Source organism: Oryctolagus cuniculus, chromosome 6 (genome assembly GCF_964237555.1).
Source record: "Oryctolagus cuniculus chromosome 6, mOryCun1.1, whole genome shotgun sequence".
NCBI classification, from domain to species: Eukaryota; Metazoa; Chordata; class Mammalia; order Lagomorpha; family Leporidae; genus Oryctolagus; species Oryctolagus cuniculus.
In genome coordinates, this window is record NC_091437.1 from 128,597,410 (window position 1) to 128,616,209 (window position 18,800).

General features: G+C 44.8%; 1 protein-coding gene across 1 annotated transcript; it reads left to right on the plus strand.

Annotated features, from left to right (window-relative positions):
• The first annotated feature begins 398 nt into the window (after positions 1-398).
• CTHRC1 (collagen triple helix repeat containing 1) lies at positions 399-16,995 on the plus strand. The gene is made up of 4 exons (XM_002710591.5): positions 399-792; positions 8,008-8,229; positions 11,775-11,991; positions 16,476-16,995. The coding sequence occupies exons 1-4, from the start codon at positions 658-660 to the stop codon at positions 16,616-16,618; spliced, it is 717 nt and encodes a 238-aa protein (XP_002710637.1). The 5' UTR covers positions 399-657; the 3' UTR covers positions 16,619-16,995.
• Positions 16,996-18,800: the final 1,805 nt, after the last annotated feature.

Sequence of the window (18,800 nt, forward strand, 5' to 3'; positions counted from 1 at the left end):
ATACGCATGCGCGCAAGGCCTTGCGCGGTCCCTGAGCTAAGAAAGCATTAGTGCTTGGGATGTGGGCAGAGGGGGAATTCAAAAAGTTGGTGAAAAAATGGAATTAGAAGATGATGCAGATTTTCCACGAACCTTTCGAAGTCCACTTTTTTAAACAAAAAGTTTATTGGTCATTTGGGTAAGGGGACTCTGGGAGAATCTGATGATCTGAGAATCTTCACCACCCCCCCCCCCCGCCCCGTTCCCCAAAATGTCATCTACTCCCCAGGCCAGGGATCAACCGCCCTTGGGGCTGTCTCTGGGAACAGTTTAAGAGGTGTGTCTCTAGCGCGTGCATGGAGGCGGCGACACCTCCAGCCAGTCCCAGGCCTCCCGCGCGGCTCCTGCCCTCGGCCCCCGCCGCAGTCCCACAGGGACTTGTCCACGGCGAGGGTCCCGGCGGGAGGAGCGGCGGCAGCGGCAGGGGCGGGCCCGGCTCTCGGCCCGCCCCGGGGTCGGGCTCGGGGTAGGGGCTCCAGCCTATTACGGGATGGAAACTCCGGGAGTGCAGGGGGCGGGCGGGTGAAAGGCGCATTGATGCAGCCCGCGGCGGTCTCGCAGCGCGGCGGGGCCAGAAGCTGACTGGGACCGTTCGAGCGTCCCCGCTGCCGCCGCGCCATGCGCCCCCAGCCCCGCCTGCGGCTGCGCCTGCTACCGCTCCTGCTGCTACAGCTGCTGGCTCAGGGCAGCGCCTCCGAGACCCCCAAGGGGAAGCAGAAGGCGCTGCTCCGGCAGAGAGAGGTGGTGGACGTGGTGAGTCCCGGCAGCAGGGCGGGAAGACCCCTACGCCGGTGGAGGGCGCCCGCCCGCCCGCTGTGAGGGGTGCGCGTCGGCGCAGCTGTGGGTGGGGCCGGGGAGCCCCGCTTTGTCTGCGCCCCGAGACCAGAACTCCCAGGGAGACCTATAGAAAGGGGCCCTCGCGTAGTGGCGACGCGACGTGGGTCGGTGGGACGCCCCGAAGTTCAGGGAGACGTCCAAGAATGGCTGGCTTTAGGTGTCCCCTTGGGAAAGATGGAGAGGATTGGGTAGTGATGGGGGTAGACTGAGGGGCTTGGGTTGGGGCCTGGGTTGGCTGATCCCCTGGGCCTGGGTCCGGGCCGTGCAACGTGTCCTTTGTCAGGGCCGGTGGCCACGTCTGCCCGCAGGAGAGCAATGGCCCCACAAAGCATCTGTCCAACCCTCCGAAACTTGAGGACTGAGTCACGCTGGGTCATCTTCCCAGGGAGTATGAGCTGCAATTTACTTTGTTGGACGACCACACTGGAGCCGGGGATGGTTCAGAGAGGGTTCAAGGCTGGAAGGGGAACTGACACCCCCCCAACCCCCAGGCACCGACCCTCCAAGGTCTGCCAGGCCTTACAACCACCTGGGGCTTGGCTTTGTGGCCACCAGGTGTGAACAGCACAGACAAAAGGAGCTGAGTTTCCAGGAGAGCAAGCAAACAGCTTTCTGAGGGTCTTATCTGTGGAAGCAACCGCAGGATAGTCCTTGGTATACCATAAACTCAAAACTTAAGCCAGTCTCTGCGCATAAATGGCGTTCACAGATGTTGCAAGACTTAAGACGGGAGGAGGGTATAGCTTGTGATTTTAAAGAGCTTTCCGTGTTGTTAAGCTGCGGACCTAACCTAAACTAATAAGCCAAGCTCTCTTGCAGCTCCTCCTATGCTGGATTCAAAAGCACTGGGCGGAAAAAAAGAAATCACAGAGCATTTTTTGGTGATATGCTATATAATTTTGCCCCACAAAAGCAGACTGTGTGTTCAGGGTTACACTTCTATTTTAAGTGTCTAAATTGTTAAAACTGTACCAAATGAATGTGGTTCTTGTGCAGTTAGCATTTTATGACTGTGTGGTTATGATACACAAAATACCCCCTTTCCCCATAAAGCCAGCAATTTTTTTCCCGTGCAGGGATTTACAGGACCTGCGGTTGCCCACAGCCCTACCCGACGTGGTGAAGCTTTTGTGCAGTCAGGCTCAGGTGCATCCCGGAGATTGGGTTTGGTTTTGCTGACAGAAAAGGCCCCAGAGTCATTTAGAAGGTTTCAACAGATCCTATGAAGCAACTTCTTTGTATAGGATCTTTCAAAGCCTTTCTTTCAATCATCCACCAAGTTCTGCCCCCTGGTGGCCAATGAAAAAACAGAGGTGTAGAAAAATTGGCGCTTCCTTTCGCATGGAATTAATCCACTCCACAGACATTTGTTGAGGGTACTGAACATGTGTTGGATTAGTGTTTTTTAAAACATTATTTTATTTCTTTGAAAGGCAGTGACTCCGAGAGGGAAGTCTTCCATCCTCTGGTTCACCCCCCAGATGGTCTCAATGGTTCACACTGGGCCAGGAAGGAGCCAGGAGCCAGGAGCTTCCTCTAGGTGCTCCTCCCCACCCCAAGCAGGGGCCCAAGCACTTGGGCCATCCCTCCATGACCTACCAGTCACATTAGCAGAGAGCTGGATTGGAAGTAGAGCAGCCAGGACTCTAATTGGTACCCACATGGGGTGCCAGTGTCAAAGGCGGTGGCTTGACCTGTTATGCCACAGCACCAGCCCCTGGGTTAGCATTTTAAAGTGGAAAAAGACAGAGTGGGGCTGGCACTGTGGTGTAGTGGGTAAAGCTGCTGCCTCCAGTGCTGTCATCCCATATGGATGCCAGTTCAAGACCCAGCTGCTCCACTTCAATCCAGCTCTCTGTTATGGCCTGGGAAAGCATAGAAGATGTCCCACATCCTTGGGCCCCTGTACCTGCATGGGAGACCCAGAAGAAGCTCCTAATTTCAGATCAGCACAGCTCTGGCCTTTGTAGTTAATTGGGGAGTGAACCAGAAGATGGAACCCCCCCCCCCCACTTCTCTCTGCCTCTCCTTCTCTCTGTGTGTAACTCTGACTTTCAAATGAATGAATCGATCTATTAAAAAAAAAAGAAGAAGAAAGAAATAATACCTGGGGAACCTAATCCCCTAAAAGTTATGTCATCTTAAATACGGTTTTTTAGATGAAAAGGTGAATAAAAATCCTCAACCATGACACTTACTGGACACTTTAGGCCACATAATTATTTTTTAAAACAAAACCATTTATTTATTTATGTATTTATTTGAAAGGCAGAGTTACAGAGAGAAAAGGAGAGACAGACCTTGTATTCACTGGTTCACTCCTCAGATTGCAGCAAACCAGGAGCCTGGAATTCCATCCAGGTCTCCCACATGGGTGCAGGGGCCCAAGCACTTGGCCATCTTCCACTGCCTTTCCCAGGCCATTAGCAGGGAGCTGGATCACAAGTAGAGCAGCTGGGACTCGAACTGGTGCCCTTATGCGATGCCAGTGCTGAGGTGTCAGTGGCTTTACCCGCTGTACCACCATACCAACCCCTTTTCAAATACTTTTTTTTTTTTTTTTTTTTTTGACAGGCAGAGTGCACAGTGAGAGAGAGAGACAAAGAGAAAGGTCTTCCTTTGCCGTTGGTTCACCCTCCAATGGCCACTGCGGCCGCAGCCGGCCGGCGCACCGCACCTATCCAAAGGCAGGAGCCAGGTGCTTCTCCTGGTCCCCCATGGGGTGCAGGGCCCAAGCACTTGGGCCATCCTCCACTGCACTCCCTGGCCACAGCAGAGAGCTGGCCTGGAAGAGGGGGCAACCAGGACAGAATCCAGTGCCCCGAACGGGACTAGAACCCGGTGTGCCGGTGCCGCAAGGCGGAGGATTAGCCTACTGAGCCGCGGCACCGGCCTCAAATACTTTTAAAGTTAGATACTTTCCTCACTGTTTCTCTGACAGTAAATAGTTTCTTTTCTTATAGCCAGTAAATGGCAATATCAAAGTTATGAAAAGGTCATTTATCAGAACAAAGACTAGGGGCAGACACTGAGGCACAGGTAGCTGGTTAAACAGCTACTTAGGTTGTTCACATCCCATACTGAGTGCCTAGGATTGACTCCTGACTCCACTTCCGATCCAGCTTCTTACTTACATGCTTGGGAGGCAGGAGGTGATGGCCCAAGTGCTTGAGTTCCAGCCACCCACATGGAACAACAGGATGGCGTTCCTGCCTCCTGCCTTTGGCCTGGCCCAACCCTAGTTGCTGTGGGCATTAGAGAGTGAACCAGATGATGGAAGAGCAATCTCTCTCAGTTCTCCCCTCCTCTCTCTCTCTCTTTCCCTCTCTCTCTCTCTCTGCCTTTAAAATAAATGAATAAATAAATGTTTAAAAAGATCAAATAGGTAATATGAGAGGCAAATTGATTAGCAAATATTTACATAGGACCCGCCCCAGTGTGCTTTTTGGATTTTGTAAAGTGATCATGTCTAATTCCAGAAAGTAAAGTTAAAAGATAAGCCTTTGGTGCTGGCGCTGTGGTGCAGCAGGTAAAGCTGCTGCCTGCCGTGCCTGCATCCCATATGGGCACAGGTTCAAGTTCTGGCTGTTCCACTCTCTGCTATGTCCTGGGAAAGCAGTAGAAGATGGCCCAAATGCTTGGGCCCCTGCACCCACGTGGGAGACCTGGAAGAATCTCCTGGCTCCTGGCTTTAGATCTGCTCAGCTCCAGCTGTTGCAACCATTTGGGGAGTGAACCAGCCTATGGAAGACTCTTTCTCTCTCTGCTTCTGCCTCTGTATAACTCTGCCTTTCAAATAAATAAAGTAATTTTAAAAAAAGATAAGCTTTTGGGGCAAGCATTTGAAATAGTATTTTTTTTTTTTTTGACAGGCAGAGTGGACAGTGAGAGAGAGAGACAGAGAGAAAGGTCTTCCTTTGCCATTGGTTCACCCTCCAATGGCCGCCGCGGCCGGTGCGCTGCGGCCGGCGCACCGCGCTGATCCAATGGCAGGAGCCAGGAGCCAGGTGCTTTTCCTGGTCTCCCATGGGGTGCAGGGCCCAAGCACCTGGGCCATCCTCCACTGCACTCCCTGGCCACAGCAGAGAGCTGGCCTGGAAGAGGGGCAACCGGGACAGAATCCGGCGCCCCGATTGGGACTAGAACCCGGTGTGCCGGCGCCACAAGGTGGAGGATTAGCCTAGTGAGCCGCGGCGCCGGCCCTGAAATAGTATTTAAGATACTCTTTGGGAAGTCTGCACCCCTTATCTGAGAGCCTGGGTTCAAGCCCTGTCTCTAGTCTCAAGTCCAGATTCCTGCTAATGCAGACCCAGGGAGGCAGTGGTGATACATGAAGTAACAAGGTTCCTGGCATCCACATTAGAGACCTGGATGAGTACCTGGTTCCTGGCTTTGGCCTGGCCCAGGCCCAGCTGTTGCCAGCATTTGGGAAGTGAATCAATGAATGACAAATCAACCTCTCTCTCTCACCCTCACTGCCTTTTAAGTCAAAATAAATAAATAAATATTTAACTCTGAAATTATTTTAATATATAAGGAAATTGGTTTTCACTTGGACATTATATTTGTACAGAATGATAGCACTGATCAATTTAGACAAAGAGGAAATATTAGAGTAAAAATATAAGTAGATGGTGTTGGAGTTTGGAGGATCTAATTAATGGCACCCTCGTTCCCACATGAACTTTCTAGGGTAGACGCAGGAATTGGATAGATGAAGCTCAAAATACTACCTTTACCACTGAGCAAACAACATTGGCTTATGTGCATGCTTTATGGATGCCAGCTGATGGGATTGCCAATGCTTTCTTCCCCAGATCTGGAAGCTATTCTGTCCTCTCATGGGAGTGGACACACTCGTCCAGGCAATGCCTCGAGGACATTGGTCTTGGGGTGATTACAAGAGTAATAGTGGCCAGCTTATGCAATGTGTACTGTGTTCCAGGCCTTATTCTAAGCGTGTGTTGTATAATATTCACTTAAATCTCATACAGACCCTACAAGGTAAGAAACATTATTATTCCCACTTTACAGCTAAGGAAAGAGGCACTGGGCTGCATAGCTGAAAAGTGGTAGAACCAGGATTCAAATCCTAAGAAACTAGTGCTAGAATCCATGCATTTGAACTTTATAATATACCCCTTCATATGGACACACACACATATAAAAAAAAAACGGAATCTCAGCACATACAGATTGTCTGATAGAATATTGCCCCCCTGTTGAAGACTGATGGTCACCTAGAACTGGGTCACTGGTTCTTGAGGAGCTAGGCTGGAACTGGAGACCAGAAATACTATCCTAAGACAACTTCTACATAAAAACAGGGAGAAGAAGCAGGGGGTATATATATATCCAATGTAGAGATATTACCGGTATGAGATGATTACTGACTATTATGATTTTATTTTATGGAGCAGACATTTAACCTAGCAGTTAGCAGTGTGTGGGTTCAATGTCCAGCTCTAGCTCTTTGTTCGGGCTGCCTACTAATGTAAACCCCAAGACACAGCAGATGATGGCACTCAGTAATTGGATTCCTGCCACCCATGTGGGAGACCTGGATTTCCTGTGCCTGGTTTCACCACAGCCCAGCCCCAGCAGCTGCAGCCATTTGAGGAATGAACCAGCTGATGGGAGCTTTATCTATCTCTCTCTGCCTCACAAATAAGTATAGAAAATAATTTTAAGATATTATTTTATAGTTATGGCCCTAGGAATTTATCTTAGGGAGAGAAGTCAAAAGAAGAAAAAAAGCTACGTGGATAAAAATTTTCATCACAATAATATTAATGGTAAAAAAATTAGAAATAAGGTAAGCATCCAAAATGGTGCAAGGTTTTCATAAAACTGTAAAAGTATAATGGTAGGCTGGCACCGCGGGTCAATAGGCTAATCTTCCGTCTGCAGCGCTGGCACACCCGGTTCTAGTCCCGGTCAGGGCACCGGATTCTGTCCCGGTTGCCCCTCTTCCAGGCCAGCTCTCTGCTGTGGCCCGGGAGTGCAGTGGAGGATGGCCCAAGTGCTTGAGCCCTGCACCCGCATGGGAGACCAGGAGAAGCCCCTGGCTCCTGGCTTTGGAGCACTGGCCGCAGCGCGCCAGCCGCAGTGGCCATTGGAGGGTGAACCAACGGTAAAGGAAGACCTTTCTTTTTTCTTTTCTTTTTTTTTTTTTTTTTTTTTTTTGACAGGCAGAGTGGACAGTGAACCGTTGGTTCACCCTCCAATGGCCGCTGCAGCCGACGCGCTGCGGCCGGCGCACCGCGCCTATCCGATGGCAGGAGCCAGGTACTTCTCCTGGTCTCCCATGGGGTGCAGGGCCCAAGCACTTGGGCCATCCTCCACTGCACTCCCTGGCCACAGCAGAGAGCTGGCCTGGAAGAAGGGCAACTGGGACAGAATCCGGCGCCCCGACCGGGACTAGAACCCAGTGTGCCGGCGCCACAAGGCGGAGGATTAGCCTACTGAGCCGTTCTGTCTCTCTCTTTCTCACTGTCCACTCTGCCTGTATAAAAAACAAAACAAAAAGTATAATGGTGAAATCCAACTCCTTTTACAAGATGCAAGATCAGGAAAAAAAAAGTGGAAAATCAAATCATATCCATCATGGGTCTGGCTTTGTGACTCTGCAGGTTAGGCATCCCCTATGGTTGCCGGTTTGGGTCCTAGCTGCTCTACTTCTGATCTAGCACTCTGCTAATGTGCCTGAGAAAACAGCCATTGAGGCCATTTGGGGAGTGAACCAGTAGATGGAAGATCTCTCTGTCTCTCCCTCTCTAACTCTGCCTTTCAAATAAAGAAATAAATCTTTTTAAAAAGCTTTCTGATTAAAAAAATTAGGCTTATAATGAGCAGTGGAAAGAAGCAAGCAAATAAAAACATTTTGTCCTCTTGGATTTGTGTGTGCGTGTGTGTGTATTTGTGTAAACTTTGAGCAATTAAAAAGTATGAAAGAAATTATAGTATTTCTGAAATAATTGTGAAATTCTCTACAAAAACTCATCTAGAATATGGGTAATTGGTATGAAGGGATTCTTGACTCCAAGGGCTCAAAATAAATGCAATTATAATGTACTGCATCTTTGAATCTAAGTGGTAAGAGTTCTTTCCCCTTTTCCTGTCTCTCTTTAGTATAATGGAATGTGTCTGCAAGGGCCAGCAGGGGTGCCTGGTCGGGATGGGAGCCCTGGAGCCAATGGCATTCCTGGTACTCCTGGGATCCCAGGTCGGGATGGATTCAAAGGAGAAAAGGGGGAATGCTTGAGGGAAAGCTTTGAAGAGTCTTGGACACCCAACTACAAGCAGTGCTCATGGAATTCACTGAACTATGGAATAGATCTTGGAAAAATTGCGGTAAGTAAACTTTGATTTATTTTCAAGTTGCATCAGATTTATTTTAAAGGTTTTCATATTTGAGTGTTAATTTTTGGGTGAGGTCTTCTTTTTTTCTTTAAACCAAAAGACTTTTTAAAAACAATAAGGAGTACAAGATAATGTAGTGTGTGACTTTTAACTTTAAATTAATGAAAAAGTTGATAACGTTTCAGAATCAATTTCATAAAAATATTTCTAACACAAACAAATTACCTTATCATTTCAACCATACTATCTAAAATAACTTACCCTCATTTTTAAAATCCAAACAAAAAAGGAGAGCAGAGGTGTTCATGTTGAACAGTATGCTTTTTTCTAGACTTACCCTTTAGTTAATTAAGATTCATATTAGGCCAGGAAATTCTGCCCTTGCTCCAGACATAAGTAAAAATGAGGAGAACTTCCCAAGAAATCACTTCATATAGGAATTATCCAGAAATGGGAAGTCTGTTGGTTTCTGTCCTTGTTCCATGTAGCATTCTCAGCTTAAAATTGCTGAATTTAAAAGACATGGACCAGATGGAATGTACTGCAGGGGCCATTTAAATTATTCTGCAACATTAAGGGGAAGAGGAAAGATTGTTCAAAATACTGTATCTGCCAATGCATTTTGAATAGTGACTCAGTCACTTTGATGAGTGTTTGCTCGAAAAGTAATTGGTGAGACCAATGGCTGGGTTCAAGAAGTCAGTGCTGTTTATAAAAATCCTTTCTCTTGTTGATCAGCTCTATACATGGTCCATATCTACAACATATGCCTTCATGATTTTAACTACTACCACCACCTTTTATTTTCCTAAAACTGAGGTTTTTAGGTAAAAACCTGTATATTATCCCTGCTCCTATCTCAGCTTTTTCTGCTCTATACTACACTATAAAAGGGTTTGAGACTATGTTGGTTTGATGTATGCATGGCTTTCATAGTTTTGGTAACTACGACCTCTTCTTTGTCTGGACATGATTTCTTAGAAAGCATTTTGTTGAACTGTTGCCTCGTTATTTAAATGTCTGGCATTGTGGGACCCTATTTATAGTTGTTCCTCAAAGGTTACTGAGTTCTTTCTAAAAACTATCCTTACGGGTTCTGAATTATTAATATGTTTTCAAGTTCCTTTTAGTAGCAGTCAGAACGGGTACAGGAATTTTGTGCAAGTGAAAAATAGTGGGACCAAAGGTGCTAAGAACATGATTCGGAAGAAAGGCAGTCTTCAACAGCAATGCTGGGAAAGATGGATTTCTGCATGCAGAAGAATGAAACTAGAGCCCATCTCTGCCCACGTTAAAAACAAAACCAATTCAAAGTGGATCCAGTGGGAAATGCTGCAGGACACTGGAATGGGCAAAGATGTTTTGAATCAGAACCCAAAAACACAGGAAACGAGCAAAAATAGACAAATGGGATTTCATTAAATTAAAGAGCTTCTGCACAGCAAAGGAAACCATCAACAGAGTGAAGGGGCATCCTACAGAATGGGAGAAAAATATTTGTAAGCTATATATCTGACAGGGAGTTAATAACCAGAATATGTAAGGAACTCAAACAACTCAATAACAATAAAACAAAATAAGAACAACAAAACAAGTAAAAGTCAATTGAAAAATGGGTGGTAGATATAAAGACTTCTCAAACAAAGACATAAAAATTGCCAGCAGGGGCCGGCGCCGCGGCTCAATAGGCTAATCCTCCGCCTAGCGGCGCCGGCACACTGGGTTCTAGTCCCGGTCGGGGCGCTGGATTCTGTCCCGGTTGCCCCTCTTCCAGGCTAGCCCTCTGCTGTGGCCAGGGAGTGCAGTGGAGGATGGCCCAGGTGCTTGGGCCCTGCACCCCATGGGAGACCAGGAAAAGCACCTGGCTCCTGGCTCCTGCCATTGGATCAGCGCGGTGCGCCGGCCGCAGCGCGCCGGCCGCGGCGGCCATTGGAGGGTGAACCAACGGCAAAGGAAGACCTTTCTCTCTGTCTCTCTCTCTCACTGTCCACTCTGCCTGTCAAAAAAAAAAATAAATAAATAAATAAATAAATAAAAATTGCCAGCAGACACATGAAAAAATGCTCAATTTACTAATCATCAGGAAAATGCAACACAAAACCACTGTGACTTATCACCTCATGTCACCTATATTGCCTGTCATCCAAAAAAAAAAAACAACAACAACAACAACAAAAAACCCAAAAGGTAACAGATCCTGGCAAAGACAGGGAGAAGAGGGAACCCTTGCACAGGGTTGATCGGGATGTAAATTAGTACAGCCATTATAAAAAACAGTATGGAGCCTCCTTTAAAACTAAAAATAGAACTGCTCAATGATCCAGCAATTCCATCACTGGGGAATGAAATCAGTCTTTCAAAGAGACATGTGCAGTGCCATGTTTATTGCAGCACTATTTGCAATAGCCAATAAATGGAAATAGCCTAAGTATCCATCAACTGACAAATGGATAAATAAGATGTGATGTTTTATATACACACAGTAGAATACAATCCAGCCATTAAAAAGGGTGACATCTTGTCATTTGCAATAACATGGATTGAACTGGAGGTTAAAGTGAAATAAGCCAAGCACAGAAAGACAAATACTACACAATCTCACTCATTTGTAGAATCTAAGAGTTGATCTCAGAGCATGGGGAAAGTAGGGGAGTCAAGGTGTAGGGATAGCTTGGTTAATGGACACTGAGTTAGAATGAAGAAATTCTGATATGCTACTGTACAATAGGGTGACTACTGAAAATGTACTGTGTATTTTTCTTAAAAAGTTAAAGAAATGATTTTGAATGTTTTCTTAATAAAGAAATTATACATGTGTGAGGAGATAGATAGAATTACCCTGATTGGACATTGTGAAATGTGTTCATGCATTGAAACATCACATGACACTCCATAAATATACACAATTTTTATGTACCAGGTAAAACTTTCAAAATCATTGTTTAAAAATTGAGGGTCATGAGACCACAGACAAATTTTGTGAAGACCAGGTTGTTGCAGGGAAAAAAGCAAAAAATATGGGCCTTATCTTTGTGTCATAGAGGTAGACTAGAAACCCTGCTTGTTCCTTACCCCATTATACTGTTTGTTGTTGCTCCAAAAGAGAAAGTTCAAGGGTAAATATGTGTGGACAGCACTCATGTAGACTGTCCATGAGGGCAAGGTTTCAGTTTTGTTAACTACAGTATCTATGCCATTTAGCACATAACTGGAGCTCGAAAATTATGTTTAAAGGAGAAAAAATGAATTATAGATTAGTTTGGCCAAAAGTATTGAATTCTAGCTATTCTTTGTCAAGCTGAAAGACACTTTCAATGGAATGAATAATTCTAAGCCATAATTTGATTTTCTACAATTTTCTTACATCAACGTTTCTTACCTACCTTGCAGGGAATCTTTTTCCCTCTTGAAAAGTTAAGCGTTTAAAAAAGAGTTTGGGGAAAGAATGGTTCTGTAGGATTCACATGCAATTTCAAAGCCTCTTTTTAATTAAAATGGAAATTGCTAATTAAATGCTATTTCTACGTTTGTGACAGGAGTGTACATTTACAAAGATGCGTTCAAACAGTGCTCTAAGAGTCTTGTTTAGTGGCTCACTTCGGCTAAAGTGCAGAAATGCATGCTGTCAGCGCTGGTATTTCACATTCAATGGAGCTGAATGTTCAGGACCTCTTCCCATTGAAGCCATCATTTATTTGGACCAAGGAAGCCCTGAACTGAATTCAACAATTAATATTCATCGTACTTCTTCTGGTATGTAAGATAATAATTTTGTAGAATGTGCTTCAGATCTAGCAAAGATTCGTTTGGGTCCTGCTGCTATAAAGCAAGTTTTCAGTGTGTGACTCTCCACCCTGGATTGCACTTCAGAATTACTCATGGATCTTTAAAAATATATGGGAATGCACATTTGGCATACCAGTTAAGATGCCAGTGGGGATGCCTGCATCCCATATCAGGGTGCCTGGAGTCAAGTCCCGGATGCTCTCCAAAACTAGTTTCTTACTAATGCACCCTGGGAGGCAGCAGGTGATGGCTTACATGGTTGGGTCCCCACTACCCATGCAGGAGACTTGAATCCAGTTCTGGCGTCCAGCGTTGTCCTGGCCCAGCCTCGGCCATTGCAGATGATTCGGAAGTGAACTAACAAATAGGAAATTTATCTTGCTCTCACTGTCTCTGTTTCTCAAATAAAATTAATACATAAATATGTTTATACAAATATATAAGTATATACACATATATTTTGTAATATGAATGCCTGAGTGCCTTCTCTAACCAACTGACTCAGAATCTCTATGGTTTAGACCCCAGTATTTATATTTTTCAAAAGATCTCCTAGTGATTCTCATGTGTTTCAGGATTGAAAATGAATGAGTTAGATTAAGTGGCAAAAGATCCAGTATTGCCATAAAGAAGTGGTTCTCAACCCTAGCCACACATTGGGCTTACCTGGGGATCTTCCAAGGATCTTTCAAGGATCCTCCCTCCCTCCTTCCCTCCTTCCCTCCCTTCCTTCCGATTTATCAATTTATTTGAAACTCAGAATTACACAGAGAGAGAAGGATAAAGACATGGAGAGAGATCTTTATCCACTGGTTCACTTCCCAAATGGCTGCAGCAGCTGGGGCTGGGCCAGGCCAAAACCAGGCGTCAAGGAGCTTCTTCCTGGTCTCCCATGTGGGTGCAAGGGCTCAAGCACTTGGACCATGTTCCACTGCTTTCCCAGGCACATTAGCAGAGAGTTGGATAAGAAGTGGAGGAGCTGGGATTTGAACTGATGCCCATATGGCATGTAGACACTGCAGGCCATGGCTTTAACCTGCTGCACCACAGCACCCCACCCCATGGAACTTTCAACATAGCTCCCATTATTCTAATATGCAGCCAAGGTTGCGAACCACTGGCTTCCACTGATAAGAGGACTGGCTAATTTCTTTGCCTTGTTTTTTGAAAGAGTGGCTACTGTCTGCTAAATTTGTAAAAGAGAATTTCCCTATTGTTCTTGCAGTCTCTGCCTCTGCCTGCCTAGTAAGAAAGAAAAGACATTCAATTAAACTACTGGTCCCTTAAAATGTCTGGGAAAAAAATTGGTTTGTTTTGTTCTGTTCTGTGCTTCATTAAAGTTTAGAGAATGACAAAAAGTATTAGAGTTAAAAAAACAAAGCAGATGTTAATCTCATCATGCAGGGATAGCACTATCAATCTTTGGCTGCCAGCCATTTTTCCAGAGTTGCTGTGGGGGTGGGACACCATGCCTGGGAGAATCAGAAAGTATGCATATTGCTAGTTTCACTGCCCTCATTTCTTGCAGGGACTTCTTTTCTAATCTTGTACCTAAGAATGACTGAGGAAAGCAAAGAGAGACTCTTTAACTAGAAGAAATGACAATTCAGCTTTCTTTGGGGATCTACTTCAGATAATGAACTCTAAACATTTATTGTTTCTTTAAGATATTTATTTCGATTTATTTGAAAGGCAGAGTGACAGAGAGAGGAGGGGGAGACAGATACAGAGAGAGGTCTTCCATCCCCTGGTTCACTTCCCAGATGGCTACAATGGTCAGGGCCAAAGCCAGGAGCCAAGAACTCCAACCAGGTCTCCCACATGGGTGGCAGGGATCCAAGCACTTGGGCCATCTTCTTCTGCTTGCCTAGGCACATTAGTTGGAAGCTGGACCAGAATATGCTCATATGATCAGATATGGGATGCCAGCATTGCAAGCAAGGATTTAACCCATTGCACCATGACTCTGGCCCTAGCAAATTTACTCTGCAAAAATCAGGGGCCAGCACTTGGGGCAGTGGCTTTAGTCACTGCTTGGGACATCCAAATCCCATATCAGTGTGCCTCATTTGAGTCCTAGCTATTCCCCAGCATTCCTGCTAATATGCATCCTGGGAGGCAGAGGTGCTAGGTCCCTGCCACTCATGTGAAAGACCTGGAATGGAATTCCAGGCTCTTGGCTTTGGTCTGGCCCAGCCTCAGTTATCAGCATTTAGGCAGTGACCCAGTGCATGGAAGAGCTCTGTCTCAGTTGCTTTGCTTTTCAAATACAATGAAAATAAATAAGTTGAAAAGAAACCAAGGGCTTCTCTTTCATGTTTTCCCTTAAATCCACACAATACTCCTGAGATATAATGAAGCTCTTTTCACTTCCTCTCTTTAAACATCATGAAGGCCCAGGGAAATACTGCATCTTACCCATGACCGTGGAATCACTCTCATCTCCCCAGCCCACTTTTTGATCAGATTAAGTCTTTAGGCCTGGGTGCTAGAGAGGATGAAATACTTCAACAAACATGATTTCACCTGTTAAATACCATGAAGTGACCATCTGACTCTCCTGTGTGAGGGTGACACAGCTCACCTGCCCCCCCCCCCCCCCCCAGTCTGTAGGGCGAAGTGAACAAGATTCTAGGCCATGGGTGTCACTTGGGGTCGCACTGAGAGTATCGGATTAATTAGGATTGTGAGCCTACGGCTTAGTTCTCCCAATTTTGGAAGAGACCTGAACCAGAGCGAGGTCCCTAGATTCTGAGGGGCTTGCCCTAGATTTGTTGATTAGTGAGAGCTGATGAAATAGACTGTTTCAGACCTGCATCCCTGGGGTTCTGCTGGATACACTAACCAGAAAGCAAACCTCGCCAGCCGCATGTGGTCATCCACTCTACTACCTAAGTGTCAGGATTAATGTCCTTAAAGGACCTACCAGCCCTACCAGCCTATGGTTCTTTTTCCCCTTTACACAGTCATCCAAAGTACCATGGGTTTTTTGTTTGTTTTATTTTTGCTTGCTAAAATGAGCACTGGGGGAATGACGTACTTATTTAGTAGTGTGGGAGAAGAGCCTTGGTAACATAGAACGCAGGTTGTTAGTCCTGTATGTAAAAGTTCAGAGAACATGTGCAAAAGCACATTACTATTTAAGAAAAACAACTTTTTTTTTTTTTTTTGGAGTTTTACAACGAGGAAATTCTGAGTAAAATGAGATTCCTAGGCTAAAGGGCTGGGATACTGATTTTGCTAGATTATTTTTTAGTGTTATGAAAGTCTAGTTCAGTAGCACCAAGTGTACATACATGTGTTGGACAGCACTTTCCTAAAAATGGATTTGTATATTAAATCAAAGTTTTGGCTTAGGGGCTGGTGCCATGACATAGTAGTTTAATCCTCTGCCTGTGGCGCCGGCATCCCATTTGGGCGCTGATTCTAGTTGGCTGCTCCTCTTCCAATCCAGCTCTCTGCTGTGGCCTGGGAAAGCAGTGGAAGATGGCCCAAGTCCTTGGGCCCCTGCACCCACATGGGAGACCTGGAAGAAGCTCCTGGCTCCTGGCTCCTGGTTTTAGATTGGCACAGCTCTGGCCATTGCGGCCATTTGGGGAGTGAACCAACAGATGGAGGACCTTTCTCTCTGTCTCTCTCACTGTCTAACTCTATCTGTCAAATAAATTTAAAAAAAATTTATAAATTAAAAATAAAAATATTTTTAAAAAAGGTTTTGGCTTTTAAAATAGTACAGGTTTCCTCTGTTTAGTCAAATACATTGTGGTTTTTGTTTGTTTAGTTAGTTGATTGGATTACTTGGGCTATTTATTTAACAAAACAAATTCTGGTGTCATAGTTGACACATGTAAGAAATCTGCCTATTCAGCATATATAGCAGAATGTCTATGTGCACATCTGTTTTTTTTTTTTTAAGATTTATTTATTTATTTGAAAAAGCTACAGAGTTAATTCATTTGAAAGGTAGAGTTAAAGAGAAGCAAAGGAAAAGAGAGAGAGAGAGATGTCTTCCATCCGCTGGCTCTCTCTCTAAGTGGCCACCACAGCTGGAGCCGAGCTGATCTGAAGCCAGGAGCCAGGAGGTTCTTCTGGGTATCCCACAGAGGTGCAGGGACCCAAGCACTTGGGCTGCCTTCTACTGCTCTCCCAGGCCATAGCAGAGAGCTGGATCAGAAGTGGAGCAGCTGGGACTCCAGCCGGCACCTATATGGAATGCCGGCACTGCAGGCGGTAGCTTTACCTACTATGCCACAGTGCTGTTCCAATGTACACAGCTTTTAAAAACATTTGTATACCAATTAAAAGAGAACTTTATTATGAACTTTTATCAAGTATTGTATATTTAAAATTAGCTTTAAACAATTATACTCTATCTTTCTATAATAAGATTTAGTTAAATCTTATTAAAAGATTAGCTAAAGAAAATCTTAACTTTCACCTTTGTTTTGCAGTGGAAGGACTTTGTGAAGGAATTGGTGCTGGATTGGTGGATGTTGCTATCTGGGTTGGTACTTGTTCAGATTATCCAAAAGGAGATGCTTCCACCGGATGGAACTCTGTGTCTCGCATCATTATTGAAGAACTACCAAAATAAAGCCTTTGAAGTTTCATCCCCTACCTCTTTCTTATTATATCTTTAAGTGGTTCATCTAAATGACATTTTAAAATGTTTTATACATATACATCTGAAGGAAAAAAACTACAGACCTAAGTGTGATTTCACACTGTTTTGAACATAACAGTACTCATTTTACTTCAATCAAAAATGGTTTGGGATTATTTTAGTTGATTAGAATATTTTCCTCTTATTTCCATTCCTTGAACCTATGATTTAGAATGTCATCATGGTGTCTAGTTTTTCTATTCTCTTAGTACAGCATTTTTTAAAATATAAAAGCTTCCAATCTTTGTACAAGTTGTAAATGTTCAGAACTATTTTATATCTGTTAAATAAAACTTATTTCAAACAAATTTAATATCTTTAAGCTAATTTCCACTAATGTTGGAGTTCTGGTACTTTATATCTGAAAGGTTGAATATAAATCTAATTGTGTATTCATTTAATAATCATATATTATTTCTCATACATGTATAATATGGTTCATTTTAAGGGATACAACGACAAAAAGGTGTTTATGTGTCAGGAAATTCATCAGCACTTTAAGAATTTTATTTCTTTTAATGATTTATTTTATTTATTTGAAAGACAAGAGAGGTAGAGCCAGAGAGAGAAAGAGAGAGGTCTTCCATCTGCTGGTTCACTCCCCAAATGGCCGCAACGGCCAGAGCTGTGCCTACCCGAAACCAGGAGCCAGGAGCTTCTTTCAGGTCTCCCATGTGGGTGCAGGGACCCAAGGAGTTGGGCCATCTTCCGCTGCTTTCCCAGGCCACAGCAGCGAGCTGGATCGGAAGTGGAGCGGCCAGGACTCGAACTGGTGCCCACATGGGATACTAGTGCTGTAGGCCGCAGCTTTAACCTGCTGTGCCACAGTGCTGGCCCCAAGAATTTTACCTATATATAACAAAAGGTAAAAAGATGCAGAGCCTGGACTCAAATTGCTTATTTTTTAAACGATTTATTTATTTATTTGAAAGGCAGAGCTACAGAGAGAGAAGGAGGGAGAGAGGAAGACAGAGAGAGAGAGAGAATCTTCCATCCGCTGGTTCACTCCCCAGATGGCTGCCACTGCCGGAGCTGTGCCTACCCGAAACCAGGAGCCAGGAGCTTTTTCCAGGTCTCCCATGTGGGTGCAGGGGCCCAAGGACTTGGGCCATCTTCTACTGTTTCCCTGGCCATATAGCAGAGAGCTAGATCAGAAGAGGAGCGGCCAGGACTAGAACCGGAGTCCATATGGCACTGCAGGTGGTGTCTTTACCCACTATACCACAGCGTCAGCCCCGTCAACCCCGTTGCTTGTTATTTGGTTAAGATCAGACATAAAAGTAACAATAAATCCAAGATGAACCTGTCAGTTAACATAAAAGTGTCTCAAGGATGGTGGTGTTCGAAGGAGGAGGGATCACTTCAGGCTGAGTGATCAGAAGAGTCCATGAAGACAGTATAGATGTAAGACTGATGAAGGTAAGTAAATTCTAATAGTGTTGACTCTCCCTTCCTTGAAGATATTCTACATGGATTTCAGTGATACTTTATTCTGTTTGGATTCCTTTATTTCTACCGACTAAACTTCCTTAATCTGTAATTTTCTTTCTTCTCTCTCCTGCGATTGACTCTGACTTCACTTTCTTTGTAATTGGGTCTCTTCTCATGGCTTTAACTATCACTTCTGTGCAAAGAAATCCCCCAGATTTCCTCGACTTCCACCTCCAACTGCCTATTGGGCAGTTCTGCTAGGATGTCCCATCGATAATGCAACCTCAGCATGTGCGAAGCCACCATCTTACCCTCAGATCTTCTCCTGACTGCCCCATTTCTTTTCTCCCAGTATCCCAGAATTAAAACTTTCAAGTGAATTCTGATTCTCCTCCAGATCCACTCAGAAGTCCTTTTGCTTCTCCTCTGACATTTCTCAAATCAGTACTTCCATTCCTGTGGTCACCAGTTTACTACTTGAATGGCATAGGCATATGATGTTTGTTAAGTATGAGAAAAAACAAAACATACTTTCAGTGATAGTTCAATGGATGTGTAAACAAAGTGGCAGTGGGAGGGAAGGAGGCCTTGTATAGACTTAACACATTGGAATGTCCCTTACCAAGGTTTGCCTCAGCCCTGCTAGTGTGTGCCGAATCTGCCAGCAGTGGAGACTGACACT